Source organism: Podarcis tiliguerta, assembly GCF_965153285.1.
Source record: "Podarcis tiliguerta genome assembly, chromosome: 5".
NCBI classification, from domain to species: domain Eukaryota; kingdom Metazoa; phylum Chordata; class Lepidosauria; order Squamata; family Lacertidae; genus Podarcis; species Podarcis tiliguerta.
In genome coordinates, this window is record NC_139538.1 from 15,265,840 (window position 1) to 15,282,703 (window position 16,864).

At 45.1% G+C, this 16,864-nt stretch overlaps 1 protein-coding gene across 1 annotated transcript in view; it reads left to right on the forward strand.

Annotated features, from left to right (window-relative positions):
• The window catches only part of SLC7A14 (solute carrier family 7 member 14), a 55,931-nt gene that overhangs the window by 25,420 nt on the left and 13,647 nt on the right, over positions 1–16,864 (forward strand). Inside the window, exons 3-5 of the mRNA XM_083442093.1 lie at positions 11,481–11,717; positions 12,843–13,060; positions 16,105–16,251. Of these exons, the coding sequence (XP_083298219.1) occupies positions 11,481–11,717; positions 12,843–13,060; positions 16,105–16,251 (602 nt within the window). The remainder of the gene's footprint in view (positions 1–11,480; positions 11,718–12,842; positions 13,061–16,104; positions 16,252–16,864) is intronic.

Below are 16,864 nucleotides of genomic sequence, written 5' to 3' on the forward strand. Positions count from 1 at the left end.
GGATCACGATGGATAAGAAGAAGTAAACAAGTGTAAAGCAAAAGTCTCTGAATCCTGGCTTCATTGATTGAATTTAGCCAAGGGTATGAATTGGTCTATGTATGTTTTCCACGTGAGCCCATTTACGGCTGGTGTTCATCCTTTACAGTTCAATGATAGCAAGCAGACACAATGTTCCAACGCAAGCAGTTGAAAAGAACCTTCTGTGCTTCTGAGGCGGATTATTGATGCTTCAAATTTGATGTGGGTGTCAGTTAAGAAAACACTGATAAATAACAGAAGAACCTTGATTTGAATTCTGCATTGTAAATGCAACACAATAAAATATCCCAGATAAATTTAGCTTTTTAATACAAGCTTTTCTCTAATGCTTTTCTCAAGCATAAAATAGTTGTTTTCATTCTACTTTCTCTTATGGGATTGGAATTTCTCATCAAAGGTCTACACCTGGCCTGGCTACAAAACATCAAGGGAAAACATTCAACTCATTGTTTCACTTGAGGACTGGGAATGGCTAACTGGTGCCAGAATGGATGGACTAGAAGCAACTTTATCCACTCTGGTGGGACCTATCAGATTTTTATCAAGGTGGGTCAAGACAACAGTGGGCAGAAGACAACTATGGATCTGCCATTAGCTCCCTGGATGATTGGCAAGGACTTCCAACATCCACCTGATTTACTAGTAGCAACTAAAGGACAGTCCCTCTGCCCTGGCTCAAATTATACTGCTGAAATGAAGAAGGCTCTTGATAGATTTTGGTGTGGAAGGGCTGTGAGCTCCATTTGGATCTGGTGCCTAAAATAAATTCTTTGACTCAGAATTCTTTAATTCTAAGTGTATATCCTTTGCAGCAGGTTCCAGTTGGTGGATCACAGGGTCTAGTAAAAAAACCCACCCAAGTATTTCCTGAGGTCTGCCCAACCCAGATTATGGGCTTATCCGCAATTACTTTTCCTCCGCTCTTTCCAGGCACAGTCCACTGCTTAAAGCTCTGTGTCCGAGCACCCCCCTCTTTTGCAAAAACAAAACAAAATGAAACCCTGACCTATAAAGCTCAATAAAAGTGAATGTCAATCCGCAGAAAGCCCAAATTGATGTTTGCTCCAATTGAGCACTAAAGAGCAGGTTTTCATGGAGAAAGCTTGGGGCAAAACAAAAACAGAGACTCAGACACAGAGCTTTTAAGCACAGACCTGTGCCTGGAAAGAGGGCAAAAGATAAGTATGGATAAGTATTATCCACAAAGCATAGAATCAAATAGGATGATATTTTTGTGGGTCTGGACCAAAACATCTGAACTCGCAAAGCAGAACTTCAGGAACTATAAAATTTAAGAAGGTAAAAGCCTGTTCAGAAAAAAAAATGACATAAATTCATGCGTATAAAAAAATCAACACAACCAGGAGCTAAAACTCTGACTTACCTAGAGATGGAAAATGCTATTGAATGAAAACACAATGCTTTTTTAGGCATCAGAATTCTAAAGAATAAAGCTAGTCATAATAATAATTCCAGAGTCTATATTAGGTCAACCAAAATGCCATAAAATAGTGGACAAGCTTTTGAATTCCCCCAAACACTTCATCAGTTTTTATAAAAAAAAATGGGTAGAAGAGAGGAGAAAAGGCAGCTGGTTTTTGTCAAGCCGTACATGTCTCAATTTGGCACATTTCAAGAGGCAGAGTGGGAGGAGCTAGCAGACATTCAAATAAGGCACTTTAAGTTTCAGATGTTTGCAGGTTTCATGTTGCCGGGTGGCCTCCTGGGAAGAAGAAATACATAATGGCTGAGCCCCCATCTCTGTAAATATAACAGCCAGCTGTCACTGATCCAAAGTTACTAATATGTTTTCTGACGGGCGTTTGTTCTTTTGAGACAGAGATAAAAATAAGCCCCTGTGCTGTCATAGCAGCTGGACTGCAAAATGTGAGGCACCACCCAAACTGCTGCTGAGAAGAGATGACAGCACACCTTGTCAGATCACAGTTTCAGGTAGAGCTCACACAACTCAGGTGGTGTTCTTAGCCAGTTGAAAGCGTTTCGGTTACATTACAAATTGGAACAAATGGATGCAACGAAGGAGGTCCGTGACTTTTACATGTTAACGCGTACCAGGAAGGATTTCTGGGGTACCTGGTAGCAGTGGCGTAGCATGGGTTGTCAGCACCCGGGGCAAGGCAAGTAATTTGCGCCCCCCTAACCCGGGGCAAGGCAAGTAATTTGCGCTCCCCCCCTGCACTGTCCCTCCCCCAGATAGTCCCTCGCTCTCTCTCCGCACCGCACCGCTCGCCTGGCACCCTCACCTCCACAGTGGGCGGCGACCCGGCGACTCGGATCGGATTCGCACAGCCAGCACTGCAGTGAGAGAGAGTGAGTGAGCCAAGTAGGGGCAGAGAGCTGCGAGTGTGAGTGCCCCCCCCAGATGTTGCGCCCGGTGCGGCCGGCCCCCCCTGCACCCCCCACACTACGCCACTGCCTGGTAGTTTATTAAGAGAGCTGGGAACTGTAGTCCTGTGAGGGGTCTCCTAAGAATTCTCAGGACCCTTAACAAACTATGCATCCCAGGATTCTTTAGGGGTAGTCCTGACTGTTAAAGTGGCACAAGAGTGCTTTAGATGAAGGACTGCATGTGAAATCATAGAAAGCCATTCGACTACCTGTTCCTATGACCTTGGTAGTTTTCCATTAAGATATTACTTGGGTACGAACAACACAGCTACACACTATAAGCAAGGGTAACACACAAATCTGCCAATATTGTATCTCTACCACAGGGGTTATGTTTTAAAAATTTAAGATTATAGCAAGTTTGCTGTGTTGGTTATTCCTTTTCTTCTTTCATCTTGATTTGCTTTCATTCCACTGAAGAAAAACATTTTCCCAAGCACTGAGATATATTTTTATAGTCTCCTCGGCCATTTCCCCCTTTTTGATCATTCCTGAGTTTTGTTATTTATAACAGCAACGCATTCTTGGAAAGCAAAAGTGAGGCTGAGCTAGGAAATCACAAAGCACATGAAACTGAATCTTTCTCTTCACCTTCTGCTTAACCTTTTAGCTGCGGTTCTCATAAGCATCTGGGATATAAACAAAACCTTGGGATGGGTTCTCATGTTACTATTTTCAAGAGCTGGCTCTCTTTTCACTGAGCTAGCCTGGGTGATCATATCTCAGCTTCATAAACTGAGATAAGAATGAGCCTTTTCCCAGGACACATAGCCTCTTCTCCTGCTTGAATGTGAGCCACGATAAAGACCTCCACTAGTGTGCATTGCTTCACAACGTTCACACCACAATCAAGGTTTACGCAATAAAGTTGAATAGATGTCAAGAACAATTCTTTCCAGGTCAATATGCATAAACGTATAGGCAAGATTCAGGCACTCCAAATGTCCGTATTTTCCAGGATGTTCTGATTTAGAGAAGCTGTCTTGGTTTCTTTTCGATCCCGGAATGTCCCACTTTTCCTTAGGATGTTCCTATTTTCATCGGAGAAATGTTGGATGGTATGGAGTTATCTAACCCCTGAGCTATCTGAAGGCAATCCTGTACAAGGAAGGTTTTTATATATATTTATTTAATGTTTTATTATGTTTTTGTATCTGTTGGAAGCTGCCCAGAGTGCTGGGGCAACTAAATTAGATAAAATTATATTTATGGAATGGGATGTCCCTATTTTCATCGGAGAAACGTCAGAGGGTGTGCAGATTTCTGGGTGGTGGCCAGTGGTGGCCCAGAAATATTTGGCTAGCTGAAGTGGAGACCAAATAGCGCTCCCTTCCCCGTGCTTTAAAAGGTCTTCCTGCATCATCGGGACACTGCCTTTCCTGATTTCATCTATTTGCTCCTTCCGCACTCCAGGGTTGTCTGAAGCAGGTCCTTTCACCTTCATTTCCTCCCATCTGATTCCGACATTCCCAGGGTCTTTGGTAAAGGCTTGTCCCTGGTTGTTTACTAGAACTATCCCATGGCTCCTGAGTCTGGACCTGCTGCCACTAACTCATGACCTTGCAGGGGCAACTGCCCAAAAAGGCAACTGCCCTATCAATCATAGGCTGAGTACGTTCGAGCTGTTCAGCTGTATGGCAAAAAAAAAAAGAGGGCACCTATTGTCCCTCATGCAATCCTAGGCTGGATCTAGACACATCAAATAAGAGTTTCAGTTAAACACATTGTAAACTCGTACAGGGAAATCCTGTAGGGAAAGATGGGACTCAACAGCGCCATCTGGTGACACGGTGTTATATTGCATATACAACACATATAAAACACTTTCTTTAGCAGTCTAGCCGAGTCCCTAGCCATGTCTACTCAAAAATAAGTCCAACTGAATTCAATGGGACTTATCCCAAGGTACATGTGTGTATAGAATAGCAGTCTCCAACATATTTACCATGGGGAAAGTATCATTAAATTCAGTAGATCTTGCTTCAGAGTCGACATGGCTAGGACTGCATTACTAAGGAACTGAAGAAAAGGGGATTTTATTATTAAGAAGAAGCAGCAGAAGATGCTATAAATAGGAAATTATAGCCAGTGTTATGAAAGCCCTAACTATCCAGCTGTGTTTATTTGTTCCTGAATGATACCATCAAGCATATTATAATGCCAGCAAAGTTTTTGTTACACTATTTAGGAGCTGAGACATAAAATAAATAAATATTACCCATAGATCCATTTCCAATCATCTGCTTTGTAGGTCTATTTCATTCTACCTTATCTTATTTTTAAAATCTACAGCCATGCCAGATTGGGCAAATCTAATCCTAATTTGAAAAAATCTTGCAAAGTCATGTTAGGTCCTTTGGCTAGAAGCTCTGGTCATTTTGTAAAAAATCGGGACCAGCTCTTGGCTTCCTGCATGAATGTTTAATAGGCCAATAAACAGGAAGCTGTATTCCTGTCACATACACAAATTGATTCAGATGCAAAATAATTGGGTTTCTGGCAGATACATCTGGCCTCAAGGTATCAGGAATGCATTAGATCTGTGTTGTTTTCCTGCAGAAAATAAAGGAAACGGCACTTGTCTCCATCCAAGAGAGACCAAAACATATTTTTACTTTGCTAAAAGAAACACATTGGGTAACGAAGCTCACAAAACATTAGACTGGCTTCATTAGAGACATTATTAATGGCAGGCAGCACATTTCCACCCATCCACCTCGTTCCAACACAATTTTCCAACACAATTTTAGAAGTTACTGGTTTATCACTAGCTAAATGACCTTAATGGCTGCTGGCTACTGGCTGCTGGCATTTGTGACCCTGGTAATCATAGGTAAAGGTAGAAGGACCCCTGACCATTAGGTCCAGTCGTGGCCGACTCTGGGGCTGTGGTGCTCATCTGGCCGAGGGATCCGGCGTACAGCTTCTGGGTCATGTGGTCAGCATGACTAAGCCATTTCTGGTGAACCAGAGCAGCACATAGAAATTCTGTTTCCCTTCCCGCCAGAGCAGTACCTATTTATCCACTTGCACTTTGATGTGCTTTCGAACTGCTAGGTTGGCAGGAGCTGGGACTGAGCAACGGGAGCTCACCCCGTTGCAGGGATTCGAACCACTGACCTTCTGATCGGCAAGCCCTAGGCTCTGTGGTTTAACCCACAGCACTACCCACGTCCCTCTGGTAATCATAGCTGAATACTTACTAGGGTGACAGGTGTGGAAGGTGGGCATCACTGAGGATAGCCTTGTTGACTCCCTCTCTCCTTAACTCCTTCAACACTGGGTTGAAGGACACTGGGTCATTTGTCCAACTTCTCCAGCCCAGTGTTGGCACCTTGCACCTTCTTCTTCCCTACTTCTGCTGCATCCGCAAGGCCACTTTTAAATTGGCATCTTAGGACACATTGTCAGATGGAAGATGGAGCCAGTTTGTTTTCTCCTCCTCTGGAGGGTAAGACTTGAACCAACGGCTTCAAGTTACAAGACAGGCGATTCCCACCAAACATCAGGAAGAGCTTTCTGACCATAAGAGTTGTTCGACAGTGGAACAGTCTCCCTTGGGAGGTGGTGGATTTCTCCTTCCTTGGAGGTTTTTAAGCAGAGGTTGGAGGGCCATCTGCCATGGATGCTTTAGCTGAGATTCCTGCATTGCAGCGGGTTGGACTAAATGACCCTTAGGGTCCATTCCAACTCTACAGTTCTGTGACTGTATGCCACCCAGAGGAAACCATTCAGACTGTACACCTGCATGATGCCACCTGTCTTAAAGGTAAAGGGACCCCTGACCATTAAGTCCAGTTGTGACCAACTCTGGGGTTGCGGCGCTCATCTCGCTTTATCGGCCGAGTGAGCCGGCATACAGTTTCCGGGTCACGTGGCCAGCATGACTAAGCCACTTCTGGCAAACCAGAGCAGCGCACGGAAACACCGTTTACCTTCCTGCTGGAGTGGTACCTATTTATCTACTTGCACTTTGACGTGCTTTCGAACTGCTAGGTCGGCAGAAGCAGGGACCGAGCAAAGAGAGCTCACCCCGTTGCAGGGATTCGAACCACCGACCTTCTGATCGGCAAGTCCTAGGCTCTGTGGTTTAACCCACAGCGCCACCCAACACCCACTGTTTATTCACCGCCGTCCTATATTTTTGTAGAAAAGCCCAGGAGGATAGCCTGCTGAAATGCACTGGGCATGAATAAAAACTGCAATACTCTGCAGCCTCTTTGAGATGGTTTCTCCTTTGTTATCTTCCCCCGCCGAGATGCTTCTTGCTTTTCCTGTGTGTGTGTGGTTTCGTGCACGAACGAGCCTCTCTGGATAACCAAGGCACAGGAAATTCTGCTAATGTTCCATATGAAAATTATAACAGGAGCTCGAATTACCTTGGCATACTAATGAGATAGCCGATTAGTTACCACTATGCATGCCCTCCAACATTTCTCCGATGAAAACAGGAAAAGCGGGACATTCTGGGATCAAATCAGAAACTGGGGCGGCTTCTGCAAATCTAGGACTGTCCCTGGAATATAGGGACACTTGGCGGGTTCTCATTATGCACATCAAACACAAACCTTGCCTGCCTGCCTGTGGGCTAAAGTTAGCCACCAGCTTCGTTATGGTTTTTCAAGTCAAAGCCTGGAATAGAATACCTGTCTTCATCAAGGCATCTGTTTCATCAATCTTTCAGGCATGTACTTATTTTCTGGTCTCTTGTGTGTGCAGCTTGCATGCATTTTTAATCAGCTTTGAATAATTACTTTATATGCAAGTCAATGGTTGAGGGGTCGGCCGGCGGGGAAGGGGGAGAGGAATTCGGATTGGTTTCTCCCCCACCTCATTCTTCCCTGTTCCTGGTCTACATGGCAGAAATAAAAGTCTCAGATATCCTCTTCAAAGCTTTCATTATCCAAGTGCATATGAAAGTGCGTGAAATATAGAGGGCCTTTAATAAAAAGAGCACTTAATATTATCAGCCTGTTCCTTGTGCCATTTAGCACATTCACTGGACTTAGTGGGAGAACTGGGGCAATGTGAAAATGACAGTCGTTTGAATCATCTTCTCAAGATGTCAGGCTGGTTGCAAACTCAGAAGGACAGATAGGGGAGAAATTTGATTCAGTGTTCACTCAAAGGCAAACTTCGCAGTTTCCAAAACAATATGAGAAATGAAACCCAGAGATCTGTCAACATTTTTGCTTCTCCAGATTTTTCAGCGGCAGTACTCCAGCCGAGTAATGTGTACAAAATGCATAAATTAGAGTGAAAACGTGCATAAAAATGCATTGTATTGGGGAAATTTGCTTTGCAGTAATGCATACATTGGGCAGAATTGGATACAAAAATGTGCCTCTTAGGAGAAAGTGATCTGGATACTATCCTTCTGTTGACGCAGCCTAGAATAGCATTAGCCTTTTTTGCTGCTGCATCACACTGTTGACTCATGTTAAGCTTGTGGTCTACTAAGACCCCTGGATCCTTTTCACATGTACTGCTAGTAAGCTCATGGGGCTTACTATGCCAGGTGCCAAAATAACTTGATCAGTACTGGGGTGGAGAAATTAAATTTTAACGCAAGCCTACCTAATTCACACTTCTCAATATAATATGAAAATATATGTACAAAAATCCATATGCGGGGAAAACCACTTATAAAAATAAGCAAAACAACATACAAAAATTTATATATTAGGGGAAATGTTCCGTAAAATGCAGGTGAATTTTCAAGAGGACTTTTTCAAAAAAAATCACAAACTGATGTATGAATTGAATTGGAAAAATGTGAAATGGAAATGGACCGATTTCTCCATCCATTGACCGTGTGTGTGTGTACGCACACACGCATGCACACACGCACCATTTGTTGCTCTGTAAATGAAGAGGCCGTATAGTTAAAGCCATGGTTTTCCCAGTAGTGATGTATGGAAGTGAGAGCTGGACCATAAAGAAGGCTGATCGCCGAAGAATTGATGCTTTAGAGTTATGGTGCTGGAGGAGACTCTTGAGAGTCCCATGGACTGCAAGAAGATCAAATGCATCTATTCTTAAGGAAATTAGCCCTGAGTGCTCACTGGAAGGACAGATCGTGAAGCTGAGGCTCCAATACTTTGGCCACCTCATGAGAAGAGAAGACTCCCTGGAAAAGACCCTGATGCTGGGAAAGATGGAGGGCACAAGGAGAAGGGGACGACAGAGGACAAGATGGTTGGACAGTGTTCTCGAAGCTACAAACATGAGTCTGACCAAACTGTGGGAGGCAGTGGAAGACAGGAGTGCCTGGCGTGCTCTGGTCCATGGGGTCACGAAGAGTTGGACACGGCTAAACGACTAAAAACAACAAAGACAAAATGAAGAGGCTGGGCCTGTTCATGGTAGCTTTGAATCATTCATATTCTTTACAGCATGCTAGAAGTTCTGACAGCATAACAACCAAGCGACAGTCTACACTTTAGGAATTGACTGTGAAATCAAACAGAAGGCCGGGGTGGGGGGTGGGAGGAACCAACGAATGCTCCTACAACAGAATGGAATTGGCTAGAAATTGTATCCTTCCTACCTGCTTATCATACTCCAGAATGAAAGAGCAGAGGCGGGCATACACATTTCAATTACAGGGTATTATTGACCGCTGGGGTTAGTGTTGTTCCCATTGATCTAAGTGATGTTAATAACAGTCTGTCTCGCTATCAGAACAGAGGAGGAGGCACAGACCTGAACTAGCAACGAGTCTGCGGCTATAAACGCCAGGAGGGACTGATTAGAAAAGATGGGTTTTATTGGTGCTTTCAGTAATTCGTTTTATTTGTTTTGTTAATCGATTATTTCCCATAAAACACCCTGAAACGATTTAATGAAAACATCAACAAAGAAAATATAAATGAAAGCAATTTCAAGTCCAATATGGAAACAGATTGTGTGTGTGTGTGTGTGTGTGTGTGTGTGTGTGTGTAGGCTTGTTTGAAAAGGAAGGTCTTTAATAGATACCAAAAAGATAATAGAATTGGAGAGTTGGAAGGAGCCCTGAGGATCATCTATATCCAACCCCCTGCAGTTGTCTCATACAGGAATCAAACCCGCAGTCTTGGCATTATCAGCACCACACTCTAACCAACTGAGCTATCCAGGCTGATGGAACCCACTCTTTCCTGATATCTAACAGGAGGACTTCCAAAGGGTAGGTGTTGCTACACTAAAGGCCTGATTCCTGCATCATATGGAAAGGACCTCCTGACCTTAAGGTGGTCTGCACAGGAGGCTCCCACCTGCAGTGCTCAGTGTTCAGTTAAGTATTTAAGCGGTGAGATGAGCTGTTGGGTATCCTGGTCCCAAGCTGTATAGGACGGGTGGCGCTGTGGGTTAAACCACAGAGCCTAGGACTTGCTGATCAGAAGGTCGGAGGTTCGAATCCCCGCGACGGGGTGAGCTCCCATTGCTCAGTCCCTGCTCCTGCCAACCTAGCAGTTCGAAAGCACGTCGAAGGTAAACGGCGTTTCCATGCGCTGCTCTGGTTCGCCAGAAGTGGCTTAGTCATGCTGGCTGCATGACACGGAAGCTGTACGCTGGCTCCATCGGCCAATAAAGCGAGATGAGCACTGCAACCCCAGAGTCGGCCACGACTGGACCTGATGGTCAGGGGTCCCTTTACCGACACCTGGAGCACATTTCCAAATTAGCATTTCATTGGACTAGTACATTGTTGTAGTAAACAGCTCTGCTGTTGGGCAGAGTGGGGCAGCTGCCTCACGTAGCCAGCATTGGGTGTCAGTGGCTGTTAACTTGCTCTTCCACCCATCCTGGACTGCTGTGCACTTCTTTGCATTCTGGCAGCCTCCAGCATTCCTTCTACCAAACCTAATTTTAGACAAGGGAGAAAGCCAACCCTGTGGTTTTATTTACCTGAATGGTGGTAACACTGTTACCAAACTCCTGCCTGTTTACATGCTGTCTGAATCCAAGCCGTGCTTCCCTGTACCTCTCCCTCTAAACATGTAAAGGGAAAGGGAAAGGGACCCCTGACCTTTAGGTCCAGTCACGGACGACTCGGAGGTTGCGGCGCTCAACTCGCTTTATTGGCCAAGGGAGCTGGCATACAGCTTCCAGGTCATGTGGCCAGCATGACTAAGCCACTTCTGGCGAACCAGAGCAGCGCATGGAAACACTGTTTACCTTTCCTCCGGAGTGGTACCTATTTATCTACTTGCACTTGACATGCTTTTGAACTGCTAGGTTGGCAGGAGCTAGGACCGAACAACGGGAGCTCACCCCATTGTGGGGATTCGAACCACTGACCTTCTGATCGGCAAGCCCTAGGCTCTGTGGTTTAACCCACAGCGCCACCCATGTCCTAAACACCCGCTACTAAACATGTAGCATGACCCTTATGGCTTAGCACATAGGTGAGGCACATCTTTTGGGCTAGGCAAATCATGGAAACAACTCCTAATTTGATTTGAAGAGGTTTGTTTAGGGTTCAAGGCGTGGTGGAAGGAGGGTTGGAACTTGAGTCCAACAGCATCTGGAGAGCCACATATTCCCCAGCAATGGCCTAGGAAAGGGTTTCTCAAACTTGGGTCTCCAGATGTTTTTAGACTACAATTCCCACCATCCCTGACTGCTGGTCCTGCTAGCTAAGGATGATGGGAGTAGTAGTTCAAAAACAGCTGGAGACCCAAGTCTGGGAAACCCTGGCCTAGTAGATGAGCAGTTGATGCTTACCACTGCCAGGAAGGGCAGGGCAAGCAAGAATAATGGTGCCATGCCAATTCCACAAAGGCTAGACTGATTTAGCGCCCCAAGCCTCTTCATGTGCATTTAGAGAGAAAGAAAGAGGTATACATATCTTGCCCACTTCTCTAATAGAGAAGGGACTCTTTGAACAAAGAGAGGAACTCTTAAAGGGACAAACCTTTAAGGGCTTGGATATTCCTTCACAAGAGCTCAACCATTTTCTTGTTTTGACGCCATCTTATAAGGGATTACTTTTCCTTCAGCCACATTTATTTATGGTTACATGCATTTCCTGTGTCTCTGTCCAGGGGTTTGCTATGCCGAGTTTGGTGTGCGAGTTCCAAAAACCACTGGCTCCGCCTACACTTACAGCTACGTCACGGTGGGAGAGTTTGTGGCATTTTTCATCGGATGGAACCTAATCCTGGAGTATCTGATCGGCACAGCAGCAGGGGCCAGTGCTCTAAGCAGCATGTTCGACTCCCTGGCCAATCACACCATCAGTCGCTGGATGATTGACACCGTTGGGACTTTGAATGGGCTGGGTAAGGATTATCCCGGATTGTGACTCTTGTCTTTGCCTGATCATGTAAGTTAGGCTCCAAGAGGCCATGGGATTCTGAATGGAAACCACAGCATACCAAGATGGTTTGAAATTGAAATATTGTGTGCATTGACTCAACATTTACAGTCCCCAAGCTTAAGGAAATGTGCATCTAAGTTTAAAAAGCTTTCCAGTTGCCACAGAAAAACTTAATGGCAACTCACTCAGAAGGCTTGGCCCTTCCCAGAGCCCCAGCAAGGCCAGGCCATATTCAAGAGCAGCAGTCACACACCGCAGCTAAAATACATCTGTTCCTGGGTCCAACAAGGGAATGGTGAGTGACTGGGTAGCAGGGTCAGGACCCTGGGGGACCTTACTAAGCCTAGGGCCCTTGACCAACTGCTGCCATTGGACTTGATATAAGCAGAGCAGGGACCACCATACTGAAACCCACCTTTCGGACATTTCCAACACTTGTGTTTAAGGCACTTTTTAAATTTCAGCACTATTGTGCATTTGCTTTTTAAGAGCATTAAAAAGTAAACAAGAGGTGGGAAACACCATGGAGATAAATGCAGGGTCTCCTTTCAAGAGATGGGAATCAAAAAAATTATTTGCACTAAAAAAAACACCCCACCCTTATCTTTAAGCACTATGAAATGCAAACAAATGTTTTTGTTTCGTTTTCATTAAATATATACTGTATGCAAAAAAAATTGCAGATTAACACCAAAAGGTAATAGTGAAGATGCACAGAGGTGTCCATGTGTGACAATGTGCTCAGCTGCCCAATATGTCACTGCAAATGCCGTAAGAAATAGAACAGGGGGTGCTCAAGACGGTTCTGCTCTTCCATTGTTTAGGGAACAAGTCAGACTTTCTGTGCTCTGAAAAGAAAACAGAAAAGAACTGCAGAGAAGACACAGGAACAAAACCATCTAATGGCAATGCCATGCCAATGCTCCTATAAGAAAGAGTTGACATAGCATGTCTGCTGTGCTGTGAATACTAAGTGCAGAAGTATTTCTGAAACCAACACATTCCCCCAGAAGATCGTTTATTTGCCTTTCCTTTGTTTCTGCTATATTTCCAAAGTTCCATATATACCTATGTTTTCTTCTTATAGGTAAAGGAGAAGAATCTTACCCAGATTTGCTGGCTTTGCTCATTGCTGTCATTGTAACGATCATTGTCGCTTTGGGAGTGAAGAACTCTGTGGGATTTAACAACGTCCTCAACGTGATTAACTTGGTGGTGTGGGTCTTCATCATGATTGCTGGACTCTTCTATGTCAATGGAGAATATTGGGCCGAAGGGCAGTTCCTGCCATTTGGATGGTCGGGGGTGAGTGATTTCGATAAAGAATTCGGCCATTATCAGCCTAAAAGCCTGGCAAACACAGGATAAGTGTTTAAAGGCATCATATTACATGGATCTCCATTTTTATTATTGGCAAGGAGAAATCCACAGCAGGCACCCTTTCATATAAGGATCCTGGGTTGTATCCAATGCTGTACAAGTGGCTCAAGCAATGGGATTTCTCTTCCCTCCCCTCTCCCCATGCACCCCTTCTAGAGCAGATATTCAGGTCTGGAGGGGACTGCAGAAGAGAAGTGGTGTGAGTACTGCTCAGGAAATCTCCTTCAGTGGTGAATCTGCAGCACCGGATACAACCTCCTCTCATCTCCTTGGCCTGACTCCTTATGTTATCTCAATGATGACTACGATACTCAACAATAACATAACTAATAGCTATCCTTATCTTGCTTGACTGCAAATTCCATCATCCTTGGCCCCATGACTGGGACCGATGGGAATCGAAGTCCAAGCACGTGTGGAAGCTCACAGCTTCCCTAAAAAGAAGTAAAAATACAAGCATCGAAAAAGGAGGGGTGGGAAGTCAAGAAGAAATTTATGTTGAATTTTGTGTGTGTGTGACAATAAATGTTTTGGAATATTTTTGGAGATTTAATAAAAATGATATATATCATAAGATGCCCACAGTTCCCCCCCTCTGATGTACCAAACCATGATGTAAATCTCCAATCTCCACTTCCAAGACAGATTTCTGGATGTCTCCCTTAAGATTTCCTTGAACCTCCATTGGTACCTTGAACCTAGATACTTAAGAACATGAGACTGATGGAGTGGCCCTTCTAGTCCAGCATCCTGTTGTCACCGTAGCCAACCAGATGCCTGTGAGAAGTTCACAAGCAGGGCATGAGTGCAACAGCCTTCTGCCCACCTGAGGTTTCAGAGGTAGAGGTAGAACTTAGCCATTGTGGCTTGTAGCCCATTGCTTAATCAACGTTCCTTTCTTTTACTAGTCCATTTGAAATCAATACCACCCCCAAAGTATGTTCCAGATTTTCATTCAAGTTCAAAACAAAACAAAACACCACTTCACTCTCCAGCTGGCAAAATTAAAGGTGGCTAAAACAGAATTGCTCAACCGAGTGAAATTAACAACGCATAAACACAATTATCGCGCTCTCTGGAGAGCTGATGACTTAAAGGCTAATTACAATTGATCCCATAAGCAGCGTATAATAAAACGCACAGCACCAACAGGCAGGTAAATGGTTTGCTGAGAACAAAAAATGACATGGGTGAAAAGCATGAGGTCAGTGGGTGCAATCTGAAAGGAAGTATATATGCCTATGGCTACAATCTTGTGCACACTTTTCTGGGATTATGCCCTATTAATCGGACATGGTGGGACTGACGTCCCTAAACATGGCCAGGATTGTACTGCATGGCTGTAATCTTATGCATGCTTGCTTGAGCATTAACACTACTAAACTCAGTGGGACTTATTTCTGATGCTTAGGATCAGGCTATGCACACCATTATAAGCGATGGGACGACAACCCCCTTTGCTTTCAACTGTATCTAAACAGGCACCAGTGTGTTAAAGTGGGTCTGAAATAAATAGTCTCCCCCAACCTGGTACCTTCCAACACAGCTGACTGGGGCTCATGGGCACTGTAGTTCAAAACACCTGGAGGGGAGCAGATTGGGGAAGTCTGAAGTAGACTAGGATGCACTGATATTTGCTTTGGTTGCTTCTCAGTACTGTATAGCAATGGGCCTAAGTCATTTGCTTTATACGCACTTCCTAGTGCTGCCCAATTAGTGCTTGTTATGCATGTGTCAGCTTAAAACTCATCTGGGAATTCAAACAGATTTGGATTTCCTGCCTTGCAGAGGCAAGTTCTTCTCCAAGGAGGAGCAGAGACTGCAGGTATTCTGGCCTGGTCCCAAGCTAGTGAGTTGGATTTATGCTGCTTGCCTCTTGAATGTCTGGCCCAGAAAATGCAGCAGCAAAGAGGAGAGATGTGGTGGCTTTCAGTTTTAAAACTAACTTTGCTAGATTATTTTTAAAGAGATGGAAGGACTCTTCCATAGAGCCTAAAGTGGGATTTCCTGGTTACTGGCCATTTTGACTGATGGGAGTTGAAGTCTGGAGTGCCACCAGTTAACCATCCCTGGCATTTGGAGAGACTTTGTTTCTTTCAAATGATCATTTAATTTATTGCATGCAAGGCCATCTGTCCCTGTGCTGTCCCAATCTCTGCAACTTCTTCCCATTGTTCACCTTGTTTAGTGCAAGGGTAGCAAGCGTGATAAGTGATGCAGGTGGCACTGTGGGTTAAACCACAGAGCCTAGGACTTGCCGATCAGAAGGTCGGCGGTTCGAATCCCCGCGACAGTCCCTCAGTCCCTGCTCCTGCCAACCTAGCAGTTCGAAAGCATGTCAAAGTGCAAGTAGATAAATAGGTACCACTCCAGCGGGAAGGTAAACTGCGTTTCCGTGCGCTGCTCTGGTTCACCAGAAGCGGCTTAGTCATGCTGGCCACATGACCTGAAAGCTGTACGCCGGCTCCCTTGGCCAATAAAGCGAGATGAGCGCTGCAACCCCAGATTCGGTCATGACTGGACCTAATGGTCAGGGGTCCCTTTACCTAGCAAGCGTGATGCTCCCCAGATGTTTTTGGACTCCAGATCCCATGAGTCTGGACCATTGGCCACTCTAGCTGATGCTAATGGGATTTGGAGTCCAACAGCATCTGGAATGCACTGCATTGGTTGCCCCTGGGCTAACCTATTCCCTTCTATTTTCTCTTTCTTTGCTACCTACTTGAATTGCCAGTCAGGGCTCTCCCTGCCTTGAGTCAGAATGAGGCAGCCACCTCAGGCAGCTGATTTGGGGTGTCATAAAAGTAGGGTGGTCACATGCAAAAGAATATGGGACTCCTGCACCATTAACAGCTGTGAAGAAGTGTGCAGGTTGTCATTAGAAATGTAAGAAGGCATTGTTAGTTCCAGATAAATGGATGTGACTTGGAAGCCTCGATCAGTCTAACGTGAGTCTATTGGTCATGCAGGTGCTACAAGGTGCAGCCACCTGCTTCTACGCCTTCATTGGATTTGACATCATTGCCACCACTGGAGAAGAAGCAAAGAGTCCCAACACTTCCATCCCTTATGCCATCACTGCTTCACTTGTCACGTGCCTGACTGCCTATGTGTCCGTAAGTAAGATCTCCGTACAATTCTGTGTTTTGCGGGAAGGTGTAACGTGGTGGCTGAGAATGTAAGGTGCAAGCTGAGGAATGTCTGAACTATGTGGCAATACAAAAGTGTTTGTTTGAGCTTAAAAGGGGGGGAGAAACCTTGGCACACCACGCCTCCCCCTCCTCCATTCAACAGATCACCTGTGCCACCTGCTCTGCTTCCTTGCTCGTTTGCCGAGCATGGTTGTCATGCTGGGGTTGGCATGGCCGCCTATTGATGGCCTTGCGAACCTTGGTGTGAAGACAACCTTTCATTTGTATGTATATAGGAAGACAAGCTTCTGATCCAGGCTCATGGTTGCTTGTCCATGTGGTTTGCAGAATTGGTTGGAGAGAGAGGCAGCTGCCTCCACCAGTAGATGCTAGAGGACAGAGCTATCTGGGCCACATGGTCTGCCCTGTACACACACACTCCTGTGGCCCTCAGGTGCAGTGGATGATGCTGCCCCATTGCCAGAGTCAAGGTAAAATTCACCTGCTGATCTGGTACATGGAATGCAGTGAGTGGGGGCATCTTTTCCTTCATCTCCAGCAACAAAATGTATTGGGCGAACCCTGCTGATGGGTTTGC